General features: G+C 40.2%; 1 protein-coding gene across 6 annotated transcripts in view; it reads right to left on the bottom strand.

The window, feature by feature from the left end:
* Positions 1–7,113: 7,113 nt before the first annotated feature.
* Positions 7,114–24,305, bottom strand: part of triob (trio Rho guanine nucleotide exchange factor b) — a 98,159-nt gene continuing 80,967 nt past the window's right edge. For 2 of the 6 annotated variants that reach the window (XM_032554941.1, XM_032554985.1), the window contains 24 exons: positions 20,229–20,515; positions 19,980–20,150; positions 18,193–18,288; positions 17,700–17,848; positions 16,739–16,805; positions 16,551–16,654; positions 16,329–16,398; positions 16,125–16,214; positions 15,935–16,027; positions 15,800–15,850; positions 15,600–15,677; positions 15,141–15,332; positions 14,859–15,036; positions 13,508–14,370; positions 12,443–12,699; positions 11,796–11,925; positions 11,672–11,699; positions 11,421–11,583; positions 11,215–11,336; positions 11,044–11,119; positions 10,749–10,949; positions 10,516–10,654; positions 10,156–10,342; positions 7,114–9,830 (listed from right to left, as the gene is read on the bottom strand). In XM_032554941.1, coding sequence (XP_032410832.1) covers positions 9,421–9,830; positions 10,156–10,342; positions 10,516–10,654; positions 10,749–10,949; positions 11,044–11,119; positions 11,215–11,336; positions 11,421–11,583; positions 11,672–11,699; positions 11,796–11,925; positions 12,443–12,699; positions 13,508–14,370; positions 14,859–15,036; positions 15,141–15,332; positions 15,600–15,677; positions 15,800–15,850; positions 15,935–16,027; positions 16,125–16,214; positions 16,329–16,398; positions 16,551–16,654; positions 16,739–16,805; positions 17,700–17,848; positions 18,193–18,288; positions 19,980–20,150; positions 20,229–20,515 — 4,202 coding nt within the window. In that variant the 3' untranslated portion in view covers positions 7,114–9,420. Of the gene's footprint in view, positions 9,831–10,155; positions 10,343–10,515; positions 10,655–10,748; positions 10,950–11,043; positions 11,120–11,214; positions 11,337–11,420; positions 11,584–11,671; positions 11,700–11,795; positions 11,926–12,442; positions 12,700–13,507; positions 14,371–14,858; positions 15,037–15,140; positions 15,333–15,599; positions 15,678–15,799; positions 15,851–15,934; positions 16,028–16,124; positions 16,215–16,328; positions 16,399–16,550; positions 16,655–16,738; positions 16,806–17,699; positions 17,849–18,192; positions 18,289–19,979; positions 20,151–20,228; positions 20,516–24,305 lie in introns of those variants that run through there. The other 4 variants (XM_032554950.1, XM_032554976.1, XM_032554959.1 and 1 more) reach the window with 3 other exon arrangements.

Below are 24,305 nucleotides of genomic sequence, written 5' to 3'. Positions count from 1 at the left end.
TGTAACCAAGCTGTGAGTTTAACCTTTTTAGGCTTTGCAAACACTCAATAACGTTCATCTTTTTTTTTTGAAATTTTATTTTTTATTGCTCATGTATGTTTTTATACACAGCAGCTGTTGCTTTTGAAAAAAAAAATACAATTCACTATCTGACAAAGGATAACGTTTACTAATTCAGAAATGGCAAAAAGAAAAATTAATAGTGAATGAAGCCAAAGCAGAAATAGTTTTTTCACTAATATGCACCAATTGTGTGACAATAGACCCAGTTGTATTATATTTATCTTTTTCAAAAAGAAGGATCTTTCAGACAAGAAGTAATCATGCATTGACCACAACATCCTTTACTCTCGCCCTGCATTTCCTGCCTGTTGCTGGCAGATAAAGCAGAAGTGTCAGAATGTTCAATGCCTTCAGAAAAAAATGTCTTATATTGCATGAGGACTGAAATACACAAACATATAAATTGTGTGATTTGTTTCTTAGTCAGTAATGCTTATAGCCTTGAATTAGACTGTGAAAAATATGGCTGTAAGCCTCTTCACAACAGTACTAAACATGTACATATTTCTTAAATCTTGTGTTTGTTGTGTTTTTTCTATATATGTTTTATATTTTTTTTTAAATAAACTGTATAATTAAAACATTAAAGAATGTATTTTTACTTTGTCCATTTCTTGTGGTACCGGCCATTATTATTATTATTATTATTTTTTTTTTTATATATATATAGCACCAGTTAGAAGGTAGCCCTGAGTGTAGTCTTTTCGTTCTGTGGTTTCTTGTGGTGGAGTCTCTTTCATACAGAGATCCTTATCATTATTAAATATCTGCAGATTAGCACAGAGAGAACAGAGATTGCATATGTGCCTTTTACTGCTGACACACAGGAAAATGATCTCTGAACTATTCACAAAAACCAAAACACGGGTTTCCCCTAAGGAGGCCAACTTTTGCTAAGGAAGTGGGGGGGTGAGGGGGGGGGAGATTAGCGATTACAATGGGATGAGGTGACATAGTTACTATGAATGACATGATTCAGGAAGGAAGGAAAACTAGTATGAATGTGCAGCAGGTGAGTTTAGTCGGTCTGAGTAAGGTGTTTTTGTTATACCCCTTCTGAACTGTGAAACAGATGTGTTGTTTCTCTGACAGTCCCAAATATACAAACTCTGTCAGGTCTGCAGCGGTTTGGCCACTGAAAACTAAACAAGGATGTCCGAGTCATTTGTCAGGATGTCATTTGTAGTCCGGGTGACAAAAGTTGACTAAACAGACTAAAGTGCAGGTAATATTGCAGCAGGATGCAAGTTCTAAGAATGTTTCAAATCATCATGAAGACCATCATGCTGACCTGTTTTTAGCTGTTTTTTTTATGCCAAAACATAATTGGAGCAATGGCAATATAAACACACAGAAGAAGTACAGGAATAGGAGCAGGGATGTTGAGGACTCCTTTGACAGCTCTGACCATCACACAGTTACACATCAAAGTGGACGTCAGTATCTGGATGAAATCTATATGCAGTTCAAGGTGTGAACTGTATATATATAAATGGTTTCCCTGTTGATAAGCATCTTGATTATGGAAAGACAGCCATTTTAAAGTAAAATTGAACTTTCAAACAGAATGGCAGAAAAACAAATTGGCAAAGAACTTCCCACTGTGCTTCTTGTAAGAACGGAATGATAAAAAAAAAGAAAAATAACTGACAATAACAAACCGAAATAACTCAGAAAAAATAGTCATGACTATGATTAACTGAAACAGGAATTAAAAGGCTCCTCGGAAAATCTAACAAGGGCGATTCCCAGAACTGCAGCAGAGGCCACATGCATTTCCTTCTAAAAATAAGTCTTGCTTTTTCTCAATTGACTAAACAACAAATGCTTTCTTGGAAAATTTTCAGTCGCTCATCAAACAGAAACTTAATTTGAATACGAACTCCTGTTTTTACTTTCACAAAATCTTCCAACGTCTGAAACCAGATTATGAAAAGAGTTAGCATAAGATTTCTTCGTATCTCCTTCCTTAATATAGCGACACTCTGCACCCTTGGCTTATATAATCATCTGTGGCGGAGGCATTTTATTTACCTTCATGATCAGTCAGTGGCTTCACGTGTGGACAGCTGTGCAAATCATCAAATAGTACATTAGCTCTCTAGCCCCATCTAGTGGATTCTGTGGTTCACTGAAGTCAAATTTGCTTTTTGGTCTACATCTTGCATTGTGTCAAGTCTGCGTGGTTTGTTTGTCACGCCATTTCCAAAGCGAAATAAACGACCTCATTTGTTAAAAATCTTCACGAAAACTGCACAGCAGATGAAAATTAACTTAGGTAACAGCAAAGAATTCTCTAAATTTCTCTCAGCTTGATGACAAAAGTCAGATAAGGATCTTTGTGTGAGTGAATACTGAATTCAGTGGGTGAAGGATGCTCAGAAGGGTAGGTTGTTCAAAACGGGGAAATGATGAGAGCCACGCTGACATGTGGTTAAAGAGATGATTCAGTGTTAATGTGTTAGTTTAGCTTTTTATTTACCCAAGCTGAGCAAACATGTTTTGTAGTTCTTTTAAGCAACAAAAATGCATCACGCTGAGTGGGATAACGTTTTGTGAAATAGCATTCATGTCCACGAGGTAGTGGCGTATACAGTTGTGTTCGAAATAATAGCAGTGCCTTTAGAAAAATGAGTAAATGTCAAAATTCTTCAAAGAAATTGTACTTTAATGAACACAGATACATTGGGGACACAGTACATTCTATTCCAAAGCAAAACAATTGCGCAAAGTCATCAAAACTTAAATGATAATAATAATATTTCAAATAAAGTAAGAAATGGCATGTTCAAAAGAATAGCAGTGTTGCCATCTTTCCTTGGAAACTCAAAAATGTACTGTACAAACAAAGAAATTCTTGATAAGTGAACCTAGCTGAGTATCCTAAACTAATATTTTGTTGCAAAACCACGGTTTCCGATGACTGCTACACATCTGTGGTGCATGGAGTCAACCAACTTCTGGCATCGTTCCACAGGTATTGCAGCCCAGGATAATTGCACTGTATTCCACAATTCCTCAGCGTTTCTTGGTTTTGCCTCATGCACTGCACTTTTTATGTCAGCCCACAAGTTTTCGATGGGATTAAGGTCCGGGGATTGTGCTGGCCACTCCATCAGTTGAATCTTGTTCATCTGGAACCATGCTTTTGCTCGCTTGCTGGTGTGTTTGGGGTCATTATCCTGTTGAAAGGTCCACCTCAAAGGCATTTCCTCCTCAGCATATGGCAGCATGACCTCTTCCAGGATCCTGATGTACTGGAACTGATCCATGATCCCTTGTATGCGGTGAATCGGACCAACACCATAGTATGAAAAACATCCCCATATCATGATGCTTGCACCACCATGCTTAATGGTCTTCAGTGAGTACTGTGGCTTGAATTCTGTGTTTGCAGGGCGTCTGACATACTGCCTGTGACCCTTAGACCCAAAAAGAACAATCTTGCTTTCATCTGTCCACAAGATATTATGCCATTTCTTTTCAGGCCAGTCAATGTGCTCTTTGGCAAATTGTAAACGCTTCTGCACATGTCTTTTTCTCAGCAGTGGGACTTTGCGGGGGCTTCTTGCTGGAAGGTTAACCTCAGTAAGACGTCTTCTGATTGTCACAGTACTCACTGTCAACTGAAGGTCTTGCTTGATCCTCTTGGATCCCATCATTGGCTGAGTCTTCGCCAGTTTGGCTATTCTTCTGTCCATTCGAGGGGTTGTCTTTCTTTTTCTTCCTCGTTTTTCAGTTTTATGCTCCCATTTCAGGGCATTTGAGATCATTTTAGCTGAACAGCCAATGATTTTCTGCACCTCTTTGTATGTTTTCCCTTCTTTAATCAATTTTTTTATTAGGAAACGCTCATCTTCAGAACAGTGTCTGGAACGACCCATTTTCATTGTTTTTTCAGGAGAAATGCACAGCCAGCATGCCAGTTGTCTTGATCCTTAAATACGGATCACCTGTTAACACCCTTTTTTCCCAGAATACCCTCCCTAATTGATGCCCTCTCTAATTGGACTCACCACTGCTATTTTTTTGAACACACCCTTTTCAGTTAATCATTCAATTTCACAGAATCCACAGTATGCATGGCTGTCCTGTTGGGTTTGTTGGTTTTCTATACCTTTATTTTACCCCCCAGAAACTTATCTGGGGTATAGAGTTTGAAATGTTAATAAAACCAGTGATTTTCTTGCTGCTGTTGAGGCACTGCTATTATTTCGAACACAACTGTACTTCAGAAAAAAATTGTATGAAATAGCCAATGTAAATAATAAACATTTGATCTCAAAAGTGTAGTATTTTTGCTTTTATTTACTTTGTGTTGATTCACGATTCTGACCAAAGACGCCTCCATGTCTGCAGTGGTTTAGATGTTGTTTTGGATTCTTTTGAGATGTCGTGGATGAGTTGTCAGGAGACGTCAGTGAATGTTCCTGAATTTCTTCAGAACAGGTCATAGTGTGTTTCTTCTTGAGATCTTTTGACCTACTTCATCCAGTCAGACAGATTCTGTTTAAAAGGCGTCTTGAATCGACGCCTTAGACAGGGATGTGATTAATCACTATTAGTTCAGATGCTGTGGTATTCTGATTTGAATAATCTGAAACATGCACGTGTGACCTGGAAGCATAAGCAGAATTAATCTGCAAGGGAGAAGATGTTGCTTTACAGTACTGCAAACGTTGAATCACTTTGCATAGAGTACAGTCTGTAGAAGAAAATGAGACAAATAGGGAAGACACGATACACAGCACGCATCACCTTCACACTTCACAGGCCTTGCATGAGATTTTGATGGCGAGATAATCTGTGAAGATGGTACAGATACGTCCCATGTGGTTTCATGCAACAACACAAAAAATGTTGCCTCTGCTGTTGCTAAGAAAGGCAAAATAGATGTCGCACCTGATAAGAGCATATGAGAACAGGTTTCAGTCAGATACAGGTGTCCTTAGGTAAACAGGTTATGGACGTAACAAAGAAGAAGAAGAAGAAAAAAAAAATTCCATTAAAGCAGAAAGTGTACGACATAAAAATTTCAAGGACTGTAACTTTAGAACAAAACTTGATGTCTTACTTGTTTGATTACTTAAGGACAACAGTTATCATTACCAAAAAATTGTTTCGGGTAATTCATGCTTTTGGTATTTGGTACCTAGACAGTATGTGACTAACAACGCGAATGGTTTAAGAAGGTGGGGAAACTGTTTGTACCATGTAATGACAATATTCACAGAGCGCACCAATTCTTGCATAAAACTGCAGACAGAGATAAGATCTACGACGCCCTCTTTATGGTTTCTTTGTAGGTCATCGGATATAAAGCTCGTCAGAAAAAAGTACTCACCTTGGATTACTGAACCCACTTCTTTGTTTTTGTCTCACTTTTTTTTTTTTTCTATCTCCAAGATTCTCACAGACACAGTCCCATAACACGGAGTTTATGTTCTCTCATGTTTAAGCAAATATGCATATTTTACTGGGATTTTATGATAAAGACCAACACAAAGTGTAAGAAAAATGATTTATGTTTTTTTTTTTGTAAAAAAAGAAATCTAAAAAGTGTTGTGGGCATGTGTGCCTAGCCCAGTTTACCTTATGCCTATAAAAAGAATCAAGTGCAACCAACTGCCTGTAAAAGTCACTTAATTACAGAGTACGTACATGTGTAATGTAATCAAATCCGTCTGATCTGTGAGGTTTATTGGAGAACTTTAGTGAACTAACATTATCTTTAAAAGACCAACAAACACAGCACACAGATGGTGAAAAAAGCTGAAGAATACGCATTTTCCAGCTGTGTAGATGCTTGCAAGATGGGATACATCTATTCTTCTGAACACCTCAAGCTAAGAAATATGGAGAATGTTTTTTTGGAAAAAAATAAGGTTTTTATTCTCTCCTGGAGAAAGCGTAGAACAAAATCTGCAGATTTTTTTCAACGGGGGACAGTAGAAAAAGTTGGGGGACAGTTATTGTCCCCCAACTTTAACTAAAATCAACTTACTGTAAAACTGGGACTTTCAAATATCCTTTGATTTTAGTTTACTTTATTTATTAAATCCACCATTAGGATTTAGGAAAAAAAGACAAACTGGCATGACAATTGAAGATTTCTAAGTACTTGTGCAAAAAAAAAAAAAAATCATGATATGAAAAATCACCTACATACTAACTTTGATTAAAAAAAAAAATGGTCAAAATGAAATTCCAGGCTGAATCAAAGTAAACTGTGCTCAGTGTTGCTTATTTCCATTTTTAGAAAAAGTTACATCCTCTACTAAGCTTTGCTTTCCTGTCTGACTCATATGACTGCTATTCAGACAGACAGATAGATAGATAAATAACAGAGGAAAAGCAACCCTGCACATCGAAATGAAAATACCATCCCCGAAGCAAAACACGGAGGTAGCCATAGGATGCTTTTCTTCAACAGAGACAGGGGAGCTGGTCAATGTGGATAATGGGATGAATGGAGCAAAACGCAGGTCAACCCTGTATGAAAACCAGTTAGGAGCTGCAAAGGATTTGAAACGGAGCAGAAGGCTCACCTTGGAATTCAGAGCAAATGGTATTGATCTATTAAAATTGACCAAAAGCATGTATCCTTTTTACTTCCACTTCAAAATGATGCTCTATTTTCTTTTGGTTTCCTTTCACATAAAATCAATTAAAGTCTGTATTTCCCAGTGTAACAAAAAGTGAAACCATTCTCCAGATGCGATGACACTATCAGAATTTTTGTAAAAATATTTTTTAAAAAAGCTTCTGAACTCACTGCTTTTGATCTGACTTTAAAACAAAGCAACTGTTCAGACAATCTTTGGAATTAGGTCCTCATTAGCGGTCCCATTCACTTCGACAGCCTCTTCAGGCTTTCCCCTCGCTTTCTAGTTATTCCAGTAATACCTCACTGTGTCGCCTTACACACCCCCCCCCCCCTGCTCCTCTCACCCCAAAGGTCATGAGAACGTAAGAAGAAATAACTGTACTTTCAGGACGAGCCAGACGTTTCCTCGTGTGGGTGTAAATCTGAGGCTACAGTAACATCCGTCGGTTTCCTTGTACATTTAATGGCAAAATAACAAGAGGACAAAATAAAATTATTTACAACACGTACGTTTTGTTACATGTAAACACAATCTTCTGTACAAAGAAATATACATGCAAAAGTAAAAATGAGTCATAGTGAGACATTCAAGATGACATTGCTGCAGTCTTTGTTTGTAGGTGTATTCAAAATATGACAGGTTTACATCCCGGGCGCCGGGCAAACCGCCCAACCCTCTCTGTACAACTTTACATTAAAAGTTGACTTTGTTTCTCAAAGGCTCTTCACTACTTCAGTCAGGTCCTCCAGTGAGGTGGCTTTGAGAGAATCTGATTGAAGTGAACGACAAGAAACCGCGACCGACGCGTATAAATAAATAAAAAAAAAAAAACACAGTCACACAAAAAATGAGACTCCACAGACCAACAAGTGTCAACTTATTTTACAGTAAAGCAAATGACCTGACAGTAACGCTCACGACCTTCAAATATGACGATAAACGATGCACTTTTTTTAGTCTCTCCATCATTCTAAGGTTCTCTCACTCACCTGGCACTTTTGAAAAATAAAGATCTCCATAACATCCACACCCAAAGATGTTAAATAATAATAATAAAAAACTGGCATTAGGGGTATATTCAAAAGAAAAAAAAAATTATTTCTAAAATCTGTAATGCAGAGCATTTTTTTGCTTGACCTATTGCTTGCTGATGATGTAAAAAAAAAAGTGTTTCTATAAGTTTGAATGGGAATGCAAAAAAAATAAAAAATTAAAATATTGAGAAGGGGGAAAGAAATACTTCTAGCTGCTCCGGAGAGAACAAACTCACAGCAAATTACTTTGTGCACAGCTTGAAATCAGACAGGTGGAATCTGTTTTCAGCAACAAAAAAACCAAAGAAAAACAAAAACCAAACCAAAAAAAAAAATCACCAAACAATACCTCTTTACATTAAGAATAAATAAATCCACACCGAACTTTTGTAAACACTCACATTTCAGTGTGGACCGATATAACTTAACATGAATAATTTGAAATTAAAAAACGGACATAAAACTGCAGGGAAAGAAAGCTTAGCCAACTTTGGTATAGTTACAGAAAATAACAATAATAAAAAAAGAAAACATTACAAGGACAAAATGAAAGCATAAGTGTCCGTATTTCATAGATACATGTCTCTATACATTACTTCTGAAATCCCTCTTTTTGTCTAGGAAGTTTTGCAGATATTAATACTGAACTTAATACATAAGAGTTAACACAATACAGACATCTATTGCAGTACCAGGTACACACATGCCTTTTTTTAAGAATACGGCTACAACACAAGTCTTCATAAATAGTTGCATACATGGTAAAGCTGCAACATTGCACATGAGAACTGATGCAGAACAACAAGTGCATTTTCTAGCAGCTGTCTCTGTTCAAAGTGAGGATCAAGCCACCATTTAGAGTCCTGCCAGGACTCACTACAGCTCTGCACACAAAATAGCATTGTTTTTTGTTTGTTTATTTGTTTTTTGTAAATTCATTTGAGATAAACTCTTGAGGGACTGCGGGGGGACAAAAAGGGACAACTTTGTAAAGCAGGAAAAAGGTTATTTACAACTAAGGCGGATGCAGCTGCAGATCCAGGAAAAGTTAGCTAACTATGCTTTTTATTTAACGCTTGTTCAAGTCGTGTTCTGGTCTAAGTTACAATCTGAAAAGACTGGCTGAAATGAAGCGGGGTCATAAAGATAAGCAAAAACTATTGCACAAACGGTAGCTTTAACGCGTCTCTGGAAAACAGGATTTTGGTACTTTCTATCTGGCGTCAGAACCGACGAGACCTTCACGTCGCATTCCTCTTCTTGCTTTTGTTTTCCAAAAACCACCGAATTAAGACAGTTCTCCATTTTCCCGACTGTACACGATTTCATTTACAAAAGGTAATCTCTCGTTACAAAAAGAAGTCCTCTTTAGTTTAACCGAAAGCAGCCTGAATTGTTCTTAATATACAGTACTCTATTTTCTTTAACACTGTCCAAATGTGAGATTCACTCGTCTCACGTCAGCTTGTTCAGAAAGCTTGTTTCTTTCTGGTTTTTTTTCTTCTCCCTGCTGAGTCAAAGTTTGAAATCTCAAATCGATTCCGTCAGGTCATTTGTTGTGCCGGCATAGTGAAAATATGCCAAGGTAAGAATAGGCTGTGGGAGTTTATCAGTCAGTCAGCAGCAGCAGCAGCACTTCTGTGGCTTAGTAAATGAGAAAGAGTTCATAGTGGACTGGCCCCCCTGGTGGTCCTCTATCAAATTTGACCGTTCTGTCAGGTGTGGTTGTAAAGTCGGCTGTGGAGGAAGGCCTGAATGGCCCCAACGGGCCGGACGTCGTTCTGGTGTTTCCGCCGCTCGATGAAGGAGATGAGCCTCGAGGTGTCCAGATGTGTGCCGTAGTGACTCGGCGACGGAGGCTGCGTGTGATTCACGTGACCGTACCCGCCGCTGGCTACGCCTCGGGGCTGGAGCCACGGGTACTGCAGGCAGAACCCAGCAGAGGGCCGTCGCTCCAGCTCGCCCTGGAGCAGCAGGCAGACAAAGTCCTTGGCTTCTGTGCTCACACCCTGGAAGTAGTCCTCGGGGAAACTGAAGTCCAGCCGACAGATGTTCAAACACGTCTCCTCGAGGCTTTCGTCCAGGAAGGGAGAAGCGCCGCTGAGGAGAACGTAGGTCACCACGCCTGCAAAACATTCGGTAGACAGGCATACGCAGTTTCTTACAAAGAAATTTGCTATAAATTAATTGCACTGTTTTATTCAATTTGATGCACAAAGCCTGTTAAGGAGTAATTGCAATTCCTTTAAATTAAATGTAACCAAAAGACTTTTGTGGTATGTAATAATATTGCTGAACATTGTGATAATGATGTACCTTGTAAAAAATGAAAAGAAATGAAAAATAATTAAAGTGTGTGTGTAAGCTAAATTAATCAACTATGATATATGTAGGGGGAACAGAAGGGCAAAAGATGCAAATTATGTCCTTGGTTGAATTTGTCTACTGACCTAAGCTCCAGAGGTCAGATGTCAGAGAGACAGGCTGACCCAGGACCAGCTCAGGTGCAGAGAACTCTGGGCTCCCCAGCAGAGGATGGATGTGAGAGGAATGAGTGTCCAGTTGAACAGCGTCACCAAAATCAGTCAGCTTGATCACAGGCTGGGAGCACACCTGCTCCACCACGATGTTTTCAGGCTGCAATAGGGAAAAAAGGATCAGAGTAAATCTGTAACAGCAGGAGGATTTTGCTAGATTTGAACTAGTTTTAGTGTTTCTTTGAATATACTTATGACTAGTTTATGGGTATGTAAAAAAAAAAAAAAACTAACTTGAGAAATGTGCAAGTAAAGTAAAGATTGCCTGCTTACTTTGAGATCAAGGTGTGCTACCTTCCAGCCGTGCAAGTACTGGAGAGCTTCCAGGATATCTCGGAGGTATAAAGCTACCTTCTCCTCAGTCAGGTTTCCCCAGCTCACGATGTAATCCAGGAAGCGACCCTGGTCAGCCCTGACAGCCGAAAAAAAACCAACAAAAAAAACATGCCATTGGTCACATTATCATCAGCTTACACATTAAACCAAGGTAAATCCACAGAACTTACATCTCCAGTACCAGGACGTAGCTGTGGGCTGTCTCGTAGGTGTCCAGCAGTCTGACCAGATTTGGATGGTCCAGAGTCTGGAGGAGTCGAATCTCCTGCAGCACCTGGTCTCGACACAGCAGCTTCTTGTTGACTTGTTTTGCTGCGATGGTGCGCTTACTGCCTCTCTGGTCACACCGCTTGGTCACTGAGAATCGTCCCCTGGAAAAAAAACAGAGAGGAGAGTCACTGCAATGTTAAACTAGACGTTTGCATTGACTTTGATGCGGTGGAATAGGCCTCAATGCTGACTTACCTTCCAAGCTCAGTGATCTCTGTGAAGTAAGACTCAAAACTACTTTTCCAGATGTCTTCACTACCGTTATTAGGAGCTGCAGAAGACATTCACGTACAGTTTTTAGACTCTGTCAGTTGCGAAAACGCTGTAAAAGATGGGTGAAACATTGAACCACGACGCAAGTCTCACCTGACACTGTGAGGCCGGCGGAGGAGGTAACGGTGCCTGCTACGTTCGTGGCCACACACGTGTAGACGCCGTTGTCCTCGAGAGACACTCGCAGGACGTGCAGGGACGCCTCTCCTGTTTCACTGCAGTGACCCAGAGTCAAAGGGCAGCAGAGCATGAGGCACGCTACGGACATCAGAACACGCTGACCTGAGGCGGGGTTGTACCTGTATGTGACGCTGTAGTGTCCGTTGTTGCTTAGAATGCTATTGTCGGGTCCACGCCATGAGACAGTGGCGCGAGGTCGGCCACACACCTTACACCTCAGGGTGACGCTGTCGCCACTCTCACATGACGCGTCGCTGAGAGGGATGAGGAACTCCGGGGGGGCTGCATAAAAACAAGAGGAGGTTTTTGTATTTTGTGTTACCTTTTTCTATAATTTTTTTAAAATAAATGCTGAATTAAATCAGCTTACCATCATAGATGAAGTTGGGATTCAGAAGCTGAAGGGAAAGGAGATAGATCTAGTTCAAATATAAAAAAAACTGTGGCAGAGAGTGAATTGATTTGTGCACCGTGGAACTCCCTTTGCTTCCTACCTTGACAGAGACCTTGTTAGCCAGGCCGTCCTGGGACTTGCGGTAGCCGTTTTCCAATTTTCTGCCATCTTTATCTCTTTTTTCAGACTTTCGACGGATACGCAGCGCAGTGTGCCATGACAGTGATTTTCTACACCAAAAGAGGAGACAATGTTGAGAATGTTTTAATTTTAAAGATTTGAAAAGGTGTTTGCTTAATAGGCTGTGACAACTAGAGCTACTGGTACTGCCATGTTGCCATGACAAAAAAACAACAACAAAAAAAACACCTTGCCATGTGAAAGTATAACTGAAAAAAGACTCAAAGCTGGCAATTTTTAGTTTTGGAGAAAGTTTTTTAGATAAGCATTTTTACAAAGAAAGTATTTGCTGACTGCCCTGAATGTAGCTGGGAAACGCTGATCCCATTGCCTAATCTCCATGACTGTCAATGTAATTTTTATTTTATTTCACTTAGTATTATGTATTTCACCTAGTATTATGTATTTCACCTAGTATTATGTATTTCACTTAGTATTTATTTATTCAGACACAATTACAAATCAGTATGAAACCTTGGAAAAAATGGCCACAAAATTCTGATTGGTGCGTCATTCATCAGGTGCTTTTCACATACTATTTATACCAAACAAACAAAAATCTCTTACTTGATGGTTCCTTCAGGGAGGTCAGGTGTGGTGGAGGATGAGGTATGTCCCAACACGTAGCCAGGGATCCAGCCTTCAGCCGCAGGGGAGTGCTCGTTGGCGGCCCGGTACACCAAGAACATGTTCTGCTGGTTGCTGGCGAGCATTTGGACCACCTCACCCTGCACCACGCTGATCTCATCCTCCTTCACTGCCACGTAGTCCTGGGTCACCAACATGGTGGACACACTGCTGCTGCTGCTACTGCTTTCACTCTGCTGGAGAAGAGGATTGTGGAACTTAGCGCACAATTAAACACTCCTGAAAGTAAACGATGTTAAAATTAAAACATTCGTCAAAGGAAAGGTGGTCAATAAGCCATCAAATGTGTGATTTGACTGATGGAAACAGTTTATTGAATGCATGCGGCTACAAAAGCATTGCAAAATCCCCTTTTTTAAAAAAAAAAAATAAAATCTTGCAATTGCATGGATGTTATCATTCAAAGTGAGGTTCGACAAGTCGTGACACAGAAGTGGTGATCCTCAGGTGAGAGGCGCTGAAATGTTCAAATGTTTTTCCGCTAAAGGAATAAAACTAAAGGAATAAAAAGAAGGGGGATACAGAAGAGATGATAAGAAAAACAGAGTTGTTGCAGACGTGCTGTCCGACAGCTCCCTGATCAGTGAGATCATTGGTTATCACACAGAAGAAAGAGAGAGAAAGTGTTGCTCTGCGCCCTCTGATAAGTGTCTGAAAATCACAGTTGAAAAGCAAACACCAAGTGCAGAGAGAGCGTCTCACAAAGCAGATATGACAGGTGCCTCGAGTCAGATCTGTTAGTAAACTCATGGAGAGCCCAAGTATTCTCCACTACCACTGTCAGTGAAGTTAGTACACGCCGGTCGGTAGATGTTAATCTCCAGTCAGTGTTTCAGTAGTTGTAGTTGTTGCATGTAGAAGCCATTCTCAGAGCCAGCAGCAGGGTGGCTGGTTGAAAGCTGGTCAGTAAGTTAGGAAGTGGTTAGTGACTAGTGAAGAGCGCGGGGGCTCCTTAAGAGTCGTGACCTTGTCTTGACGTCTTACCCCATTGCTCTGGGTGGATGTTACCGACTGCTCACTGGTGGAGGAGCAGGTGCTCATTCTGTCTGTTTCCTTACTGTGGCTGGAGTTGCGGAGAAAAGGCGGCATTCCTCTGCCCAGGGAGTCCACTCCACCGCTATTGTCACTGGGGAAGGAGAAGGAACCGGGCCTGCCGGCTGGAGAGGGAGGCATAGGGGGAACGACAGCCCAGAAAGGATTCCCTTTATGTGCCGGGCTTGAAGGGATGAACGGTTCCTTTCCTCCTCCAGGGGTTTGAGGGGATATAAGTGGGGAAACTGTCCCAACTCGAGGGCTTCTGAGGGAAAAACTCAGAGGAGCCACTGGCATCTGTGGCACTGCAGTTTTTTGATGTGTCTGGGTTTCCTCGTAGACCCCAAAAGTCTGTTTCAGACCCCCGTCCGTGTTATCTGCCGGTCTGTTACTGTTATTATAGTTACTCCCTTGCGAACTGTCCAACCTCTTCAGAGTGAAGACCTCAGAGGTTAGCAGCTCTCCATTAGTTGGGCTGTCTGAATACGGGTAAGAGGGAAGGGACGGGTGGCTGGGGGACCACATACCTGCTGATCTGTCAGGCCCCTCGGGGCCCGGGGGGTGGTGGTGGTGAACGGGCTGGGGGAGCCGTGAGGATGGCTGTGGGATACGAGACGGGCGGGAGCGAGGGCCGCACAGGGAGGAGGAGTTGCCCCCTGATCCTCCAGAGCCACCGCCTCCCCCTCCACCTCCTCCTCCTCCCCCCATGCTGGAGGTACTGTTGGTGCTGCTACCTCCTGTACTGCTGCTGCTACTGCTGGGGGGTCCTCCACCTCCCACGTGGTTCCTCTGGTACTCTATGGGTGACGTTAAAGCTGTGGGACAAAAAAAAATATATATATTTTTTTTTTTTTCTCATGTCGTTAAGTGCATTTTGAGTGTTTTCACATTTTTTTACAATGTCACAGATATTTTATTGAACTATTATGTGACAATAAAAAAAAGTATTGCACAACTGTGACATAGGAGGAAAAAGGACACATGGTTTTTCCCATTTTTAACAGATACATTCTGAAAAGCTTGAGATGTTTGAGTGTATTATAAGTCCATAGTGGCTTAATGGTGTATGGCACAAAATAAATAAACTATAACTTTCTACCTTTATTGACTTGGATTTTAGATGAAAATTAGGATCAGACTTTCACTAAGGCATTCTAACACAAATATTATCATTGCACATTTTTTTTGTATTTTTATAAAAATATGTATTTTTCATACAATCACAATAAAACAGACAAAAGTACTGCAGTAGCTCTGAGTATGTATATTTTTTGTGCATAAGAATCAGAAAATTTGTGTTTACCATTGAGGAAATTGCGCTGGTTCTCCAGGATCTGGCTGACCTGGTGGACCCAGGCCTGACTGACCCCAGGGCTGACGGAATGCAGGGTGAACCTTTCCAGGTTACCACTGGATGATCTGGAGATCAGCGTAAACTTACAGGGGTCGTCTGAATTTTCCTCCAGACCCAAGCAGCTCACCTGCAAAGAAAAAAAAGAAGTCCCCAGGTGATAAATATATATATCTTTTTTTTTTAACAAATAACTTTCTGTGGCTCTTTGTGATTTTACTGAGCTGAACTCACCTTGATGCTATTTTTGAAGAGGTAGCCTGGAGTAGAGAAGCCCTTCTTTTTGTCCAGAGGCTCACTGAATATAACTATCTGCTCAAACAGAAACACTCGCCTCTCTTTCATTCTGGACAGGAGGCCTCCGTCTTGGTCTGAGACCATGAAGGTGTCCTGCAGGAGCAGTCTGCCCTGAGCTACAATTTTACCCTAAGAAAAAAGAACGGGACAATAAAAGCACCAGAATCATAAAGAAAGTGTCAAGTAAAGCAAATCTACGCTTAGTAAGAAAAACAGCTTTATCTGACACAATCTCCAACACTTCTAATTGAAATAAATGGTCTCACACTGACACCTGGTGGCAATGAACTTACTTCAAGTAATTTATAATGGGCCACAACTTAACTGTTATATTGGCAAACTTCTACATTATTGATTACTATAGAGAAACTTTGAGCCAATAAGTAGTAAACTTACGTCGAAACCCTGAAGGCGTCCAACATTCATCATGTCATTACAGCGTTTTGGGACCACACACATCACTTCTACAGCTTTCTAAAACAGGAGGAATACACACTTTTAAAGCGCTTGTACAAGAGGCAAGAAGAAATGTAGTTGATTACAGTATTGTTGGCATGATGTGAGATCAATTTCTGGTTTTGTACTGAGAGCTGTACCTCCAGCTCTGTCGTATCCGCTCCTGCTTTTTTGGAAACTTTGAGAAGATCCTGTTGGGGTGAAGAAACATATAGATTGATGCAATTTGTGCTGTTTAATTATACACCGATAATATAAGGAGTTTTTTGTAGTACCTTCAGTAGAAGCTGGTACTTCATAATCCGCTGAACTGGTTTGATTAGCAGGTCTGTGATCTGTAATCTGTGACCCAATCGCTGCTTAAGGTCCTGGGCAAAGATATAAATATGTCACATTCATGGAGTAGTCATCAACTAGACGATATACTTAAAGAGCTACAGATAGAAAGTTCATAAAATATTTTACCTCAAAGTAAGTGTCGATATACTCTGACACAATGTGCTCAGATTTAGGCTTGTTCTGACAGTACACAATGTACATGTGCAGCCTCCGCTCCTGGAATTGAGAAAAGAGCAAAATTAAAAAATTTTTTATGTTAAAAAAAAAAAAAAGAAAACAAAACATTTAACAAATAATGTTCATGCAACACAGAAGCTTGTTTCTTTTAACCTGTTTGACAAATAAAGCAGCTAGCCGTTCAGGATCCTCCAAGCACTTTTCAAGCTCTCCCAGGAAAAAACTGTGGATATATGAAGAACAAAAAACTATTGATTTTACACAACAAGATGCATGATATTGACAATCCTTTTTGTGTTTTTCTTTTATTTTGTTGTGTAAGCCCTGCTGCTGTAGCATGCAGGGTATGTTTACTGAAAAAGGCTGTGTACGTACTCTTTGTGCCAGTCATAGATCTGATGGATGTTTCCAAAGACCATCTTATCTTTCCCCCTCATGTCATCCGGAACTCCTTCCTCTTTCATCCTGCTCATGTAGCCCTGTGGATAGAGAAGCAAACACGTCTGTCAAACCCACAGGAAACATTGATCAATAACCCGACTGTAGATTTTGTATGGTTTCACCTCCACTACAGAGCCCAGGTCTCTGACATAGTCTCTCTCAGTCTCCACCAACTCCAGAAGCACATAGCTGAGCAGGAGAAAAGTGAAAATGTTACCGTTTCAAAATTCAACTATGAACATCAATAATGCCTCAGGACTTGTAGTTGTTCCTCTCAAAAGTTTTACATTTTCTCACAAAACAGCCACTAAATTCAGTGTATATTATCAGCTTTATCACGCAAAGCTGGAAACCTATCGTTTGTTAATGGATTATCCAACATTTAGTCTCATTTATCTCTCTGTCAACTGTGACCAGTTTCCCTATACCTGCTACCAAACACATAATTTCTTCTGTAGGACAAAAGGTTTAGTTTTGGCCTCATTTGAAGAGAAAACCTTGTCTGTCATCCCTTACATGACTGGAATCCAAATGTAAATAAACTAGTTATTTTTTGCTCCTTCTTGTCATTCTTCTGTAAGAAACAGAACTGGAATGCTTTCATGAAAGTTTCCCACTCTAGCTGTGGATCCCTGCAGCATCTATTGAGTCCACAACAATATCCTTGATTTTCCATGCAAGTCCTTTGAACCTCATAATGCCATTTGTTCACTGATGTTCTCTGACAAACCTCTCAAGCTTTTGCAAAACCGCTGTATTTATACTGAGATTAAATAATATACAGGTGGATTCTTACTTGCAAATTGAAGAGAACTGGTTGCATTGGAATTTATTTAAGAATATCAAAGTAAGGGGTTAAGAATAAAACGTCATGCTACACTCTGTACTACATTAACCACTACACTACCACTACCTTAACATACATGTTAAGGTAGTGGTTCCAATGTGACAAAATGGAAAATTCTGGAAGACATGAATATCTTTACAAGCCACTGATCAGCCTCAATCTCATGCTAGCATCAACATGCAAATGAGGTCAAATTTTATTCTAAACACCCGTGAGACATAAAGCTTGTAACTCACTGTCTCCTTTTGAGGAAGTTGGTTTTTCGCTCGTCCATCTCGTCGATGGGCGAGGAGGAGGAGAGCAGAGAGTTATCGGAGGGGTTGAGAGACGGTGAGGTGCTGTCGCCTTGCTCCACTGACAGAGAACTGGGTCGGTCCTCCAGAGACTGCACAAGAACAGAAAAGACAAATTGAAGATACAAAACGAGTGAAAAAAAAAGACACGTACAACAAGTTTTAACTTGCTTTCCATCAACATGAAGGATTTGCTGGATGTAGGACAGTGGCTATGAGTGTCTTAGGGATTAGTGCCCATTGGTTGGAACAGAGGACAGCTGGCACAGTTAGTCAGAGTTTTGACAGATGACAAGTAGGCTTGGATGTCATTCTCCATCACTGACACCAGAAAAAAAAAGTGTGTTCTTTCGTGCACATCTATCAGAATTGTTTTGTGTACATGTGTGCCAGATTGACAAGTACTAGTGGGTGTTGTTGACAACTTTGGACTCACCATCTTGCTCTTCACCAGCTCCTCGATGGCACTGACCAACTCTGCGGCACTCGGTGTCTCCGAACTGCTGGGACGAGCAGACAGCCGAGACGTAGACTGAAAGGCAGAGCAAGTAGAAGAAATACAGTAAATGACTCAAGGTGAATACATAAATTGTGATCGGTACAACATTTAAAATGCCACAATGCCTAGAAACTGGGAAACTTTTGGAAAGGCTGCTCACATGTGAAAACCCAACCCTTTTTAAATAAGAAGTGAATGCTTCTTGAAATCATAAAACACATTTGTAGTCTTGTAATTGTGCGTGCATATGTACATTCTAAATGATCATCACTGCGAACGCTGATCAGGCTCACCGTTCTGGTGTTTGGACCTCGATATTCCACATGTCCACAAAAAGAACTGCTTGCGTGTGGTTTTATCCTAATGACATGATTTCTTAAAGGCCAACCTGGAGCCAATCACAGGGTAGTCTCATGGAAAAAGGGATCATTAGGTGGGTATAGGTCAGGGCAATTTTAAGGAGCAAAGTGCTTATAATTAAGTGCACATGCAGTGACTGGTCAGACAACTCATTTATAGCGAGCAATGTTGCTTAATACTCCACTAGACAGTTTGCCTCTGCAACAGAGCTTAGAGAAAAATGAAAAAGGGGACGATTAAAGCAGAAAGGATCATTTGGGCATAACTGTTAACTCTCAGTAATACTTTGCTTCTGCAGACACAAGTAAATGGAGTGTTGTCAATTGGCAACAACAACAAAACAGTTACATTCCAAAGGAGAGAAACATAGAAGGGGAAAAGAAAAAATCAGGAGCTAAATAAAAAAGACTATTTAGTGCAATTACATAGAAAGATGTGGAAACTGGGACAGGAGAGAGGCAGAACAGAAATCAACATAATGCTGAAGGAGAAAACATGCAGCCATTAGGAAAATAAGAGCAAAAAGAGAAAAAAAAAATATTAGTGCAAAAGTAAGGTTTAGGTGCAGTTTTTTTGTTAGTTCTGAGATGATGGAAAATGAGACAGTTCTACAAACTTCTCCCAACATGAGTTTGTTTAAAATATGATTATCTAGATAATCTTTTTCAGAAGAAACTGGAAATTTTTGGAGTAATTTTCCTTACTATAACTCTCAACATACAGCGCTGTGAAAATTTATTTGTACTTTTCCCCATCCATCTATCCATCTATCCATCCATTGCATGGTTCCAAAGATGTAAGGGGCTGGTATCAATCTCCAGTGGACTTTGGGCAAGAGGAGGGTATGCTCTGAACAGATTGCCATGTTGCAATAAACAGACACACACCCATACCTAAGAGCAATTTAAAGAGACCAATTAATCTTTTTTGGTGGAGTACCTGGAGAGAACCATGTGTGAATGGGGAGAACATGTAAAAAGGCTGTCCAAAAAATTGCTTCTTTGCAATAATTTACTAGGGCACAATTATTTGTTCACATTGAATCAAGTAGCTCTGGATAGAATTTGAAATATTTAAGTTTAACCAAAAGAGCAAAAACTGAAGTACTTTGTTAGGAAACAAATTACTTTTTTACAGCACCACACTTTGGCACATATCTGTAACAACTGTCTTCCTACTTAACAAAACACTGGCATTTATGAGTCATCATTCTGCTGTATGATAATATAAAACATTAAAGAGAAGACTAAGGAAACCAAAGTGCAAATACAGAAATAAATATTCCTTTTAGTGTTATTTATTTGTTATCATGTCCTATAACAAATTATAAATTAACAGAGAAAAAGAAAAGCAAAATAATCCACCTTATCATCTTGGGAGTCAGACTGCAGTAAGCTATGCTGCTGGATTGCCATAGGGGGTGGTAGAGGGACAGCGTCGGCCCCCTCCTCTCCTTCCTCCTCGCCACAGCTCTGCATACCTGATGAGGAAGACTTTGAAAGGGTACCACTGCTCAGCCCTTCGTTACGCATCCGCTGAAGAAAGAGATTGAACAAATGGGAGACTCTGTACTCTGCCAGGTGTATTGACAGTTTCACAGCATCTGTTCTTACCTCCTCCAGGGTCTCATCTTGTGGCGTGGCGGCACTGTCGTCAGAGTCTTTCTGCGAGCCAGGTATTGCGTCCATGTTCTTTCTCGTGCCATCGCGATTTTTCTTATGCTTGTGGGCGAGTTTCTTCACGTGCCCGTCAGCTTTCCCGGAGCTCAGCCTTCGCACCGGGCTGGTAAGCCACTTTCTTAAGGTGTTCCCCGGACGTTTGGGGCCAGGAGAGCTATGGGGTCCGAGAGTGTGGCTGGACCCAGGCTGCAAGGCGTCGTTGCTGGATACAGACAATGTGTCTAAATGAAAGAGAGAGGTAGGGGGTAAGAGAAGAGGTTATTAATTCAACTGGTGACAACACAAGCAATTCAAAGAGCAACCAACTGGTGACCAGCTAAAAAAGTAAAACATCTGTCATTGTTTTGCAACCAGTAAATGCATCATTTTAAGCACTACCAGGTCACACTGACCACAACACAATCTGGCTTGGATACTTGAATCACTAAAAGAAAGAAACGCAAGAAGAAGTTGGATGGAAGTATGTTGTCAAGACATGTCTGCTTCAATCAAGTTGTGGGACATTTAGAGAGAGCAAAACTACAGGCAAGTGACAGGAGGGTTGAGCAGAGTACAGTTATGTTGCCTCATAGCAGGTTTATTTCCCCCAACTTTCACTCTGTGTTGAAATATTTTGGACACAGACATTTTGGTAGGCTTTTGGAAATCTCAGAGTCAAAGTCATACCCCAACAAATGGGGTCTGTATCCCATTCTTTGAGGTATATAGTAGTATAGTACAGTTTTGGCAATGTTAGCCTTGCTAATATTGCTAATTACTCATAAGCTAAAGCTGGGTCAGAAGGTAATCTTCAGAATTTGACTCTATAAAATGACTGAAATGACTGAAAGTTTTCCAAAAAAGTGCAGACTTTAAATGAGCCATGAAATGGCGAACTGTATGTCTGTAAAGAATCCAGAAAAGTCAAAAGACATAAAATCAAAATATAACCAAATTTCGATTTTTGTCATTTATTTTAGAGGCAATACATTCAATTCAGTTTTAAAATCCGGAAGTTTAGGTAACTGACATTGAGAAGTTTAAGAGGAAATAGAAGAAAGGTCAACACAAGACTGAGATTACTGGTGTGTATTTGTGTGCTTATTGTGCAGTAGGCAAGCAAGCCACCTCCACACAGTGATGACGCTCCTTGGGGAATCTGTAGGAGGAAAAATCTTCATCGAAGAGAAATGCAACAAGGAAATGAAACAGGATAAAGGGAGGCTTCAGGCTTTTAGTGAGTAAAGTTATATCTTTCTGTGTATTTTATTCACCTATAATCTTTTCCTTTTGTTTTTCAGGAGATAATCCCTTTCACTCCTGTTGAAAATCATTAGAGGCTTCAAAAAAACTAAAATGTATGAATGTTACTGGAAACCACCCAAAAATCGGATTAAAGATCGGAGCCTTTGACATCGTCATCACTTAGCTGTTTCATGGATGCAGATGCAGCTGTTAAACATTAATTCAAGTGATTCACTTGAGCAACACTTATGAATGGCAGGTGTGTGTGGAGATTCTGCCTGTTCTCACACAGCCTGAGAAAATGCGACTGCACTACATGTAAACGTGCGTGCCAGTGGTTGAGCCTCTGAAATACTTTTACTGCTCTCCGTTTATGGGAAGCATGTGTTCACGCTTCACATGCAAGCGAAGAAAACAATGTAGTTCCCAGAAACGCTGACACTTCAGGCATTGTGAAGAAACTATTAAAATCGTGTCCACTGACGTGATTAGCGTGACTGAATAAAATCGTTGTCTTTGGACAATATGAGCTTCTGATTTAAGATTATATGATCAATTTGTCATGCTTGAGCACAATAAAATGTCGATTTGTATCTTATTTCCATTGAATAATTATTTTTCCACAGAAACACAACAATACTTATTTCACTCCTTCTCTCCTCTTGACTCAGGATAAGTCAGATATGTTTGTCTTGCTTGAAGGAAAACTGATGCAAAATCATGCTATTAGATTTTAGACTTGATATGATATATGCCTGCCTACAACCACAGAGTGTTTCCAATACCCATGTACTCTGTAGTAATTCCTTTGTGATCAGAACATGCAATTAGTCAAAACAAAAAGTCTTTTTAATTTGTTATTCAATCCCAGGATTATGTCTTCAATTACCAGTTTTGAAAGTTTTATTTAGTCACATGTCCTCGTGATTTCCAAACTGCTTCAGCAAATCAGAATATTATTTATAGCATCTCCAATCTGCTATTAACAACTGATCACTGCTCTGTTCTGTTAGCATGTGTGGCAGGCTGATGAATCAACTCAAAAATAAAACCCAAGTCTTCCAATAGATTGTGCAGATAAGTTGCCCTTTATTGAACTCTGGACTGCTGTGATGAAACAGTCTGGGCCGTTACAATTTTACCATCTTTAACGCTCTTTAAGGAGAAATGAAACACTGTCCTATGACTAATCAAACCATTGGGGAAGTATATTCTGTTGTCTAAAAAGGAGAGAGAGGGGGGGGATGTGGTTTTCAATTATGAGAAGGAGAACCAGGAGTGAAAAGCAGGAGCAAATATTTTTTTTTTAGAAAGACTTATTTTGCACCTCTAAAAATGTAACATTTTTGAAAAATAACATGGGTTTAGAAAGCTAAAAAACATACCAAACTGCACAGTAACAATTTTTTACGTTTGTCCAAAGAAGGCATGGTCTGGCATGAGAATCTGTTATGCCTCAATATTCTTAAAATACCGCAGTTTCTGCCAAAAAAAGGTAAATGACATTTCTAACATGGTGCAATTTGTTTTATATTTAAAACATAAAAGCAATTGTTATTCCCACTGAAACCGTGTTTAAAAAACCCAGCTGTGCAAAGCAAAAGCAAACTTGTGCTTTTCGAGAGTACAAGCCAGAGGAAGTATCCATCAGTCAGGCCTCTCATGGATAACAAACAGACCATGTTTCCTGCAGACATGCTGGGCTCACAAGGGAACATGTAGCCACAGTTAACAAGTACATTTAACACGTGTTAATGTGCAAGGAAAGGTTAAGAAGGCATAGAATTTCGGGAAGAGAGTGCTGCACCAATAACTGTCTTTAAATTCTAGATATTTGTTATAAAAAATAACAATCAGAGGACTTTTACCCAGCTTTAAGTAGTCTTTAAGTACTGTTCACTTAAAGAGTAAAACAGCGTAGAAATCAATAACTTGCACCACATGTTGCATGTTTAAGATGCTCAAGTCCCAACTAAAAGAGCACTTATTGGTTGTGATGACTGAGCAGGGTCCTCTAAGAAGGATGTGAATGGGTAGAACATGGGGTCAGCAGCCTTGACACATTCCCCCTTGGAGAGTAATAATTCTTCAGACACATGGAGATGGTCGAATGGGAGCCCTTTCCCCTGGATGGGCTCTCTTTCACTCTGGAAACACCTAAAGGACAGCTAGTCCTGACCTTATGTGTGGGAACCCCCCCTGACCTCGCTGTCCAAATCTAACCATTCCAGCATGGGCAGCTGTGTTCAAGACAGCCAAAAGACATAATATCTGAGACAAATCCTAGATCTGTCCAAAATTCTCCTGCCAGTGATGCATGCTCAGACAATTGTTCCTGGAAAATCCTAAGGAGCTCTTGTGGGATGTGCAAACGCCCTTACATGACTCTCCTAAAGACGAGGTAGTCAGGAGCAATGCAGATCAATGTTGCAATGTTATTTCAGCTGCTTCTCTCACAGTAATCTTCTAGCTTCACGTTTTGGCTATCTGAGATTGGAAAATACATCTGTGTCCTCCAGAGTCACCTCAAATCCTACTCCCTTCTAATATCCTGAACAAACAACACACCAGCATCAACTAGCATTTCATTCAGCTTCATAGTTCTGGTGACAAAAAAAAATTATTCCATTCAGGTGTCTTGGAGAAAGAGATGCATCTAAAAGTCGCAGGATACAGTAGATTCTGGAGGGACAGGAGTTGAGCTCCCCTGCTTTACAAAATGTCCTAATATGCTTTTTAATCTTCTAATATCCTGTTTTCATTAGGGAAAAGCCATCCTTGTCTGCT

The sequence above is a fragment of the Xiphophorus hellerii genome, chromosome 3 (assembly GCF_003331165.1).
Source record: "Xiphophorus hellerii strain 12219 chromosome 3, Xiphophorus_hellerii-4.1, whole genome shotgun sequence".
NCBI classification, from domain to species: Eukaryota; Metazoa; Chordata; class Actinopteri; order Cyprinodontiformes; family Poeciliidae; genus Xiphophorus; species Xiphophorus hellerii.
This window is presented reverse-complemented; position numbering and strand designations above follow the sequence as displayed.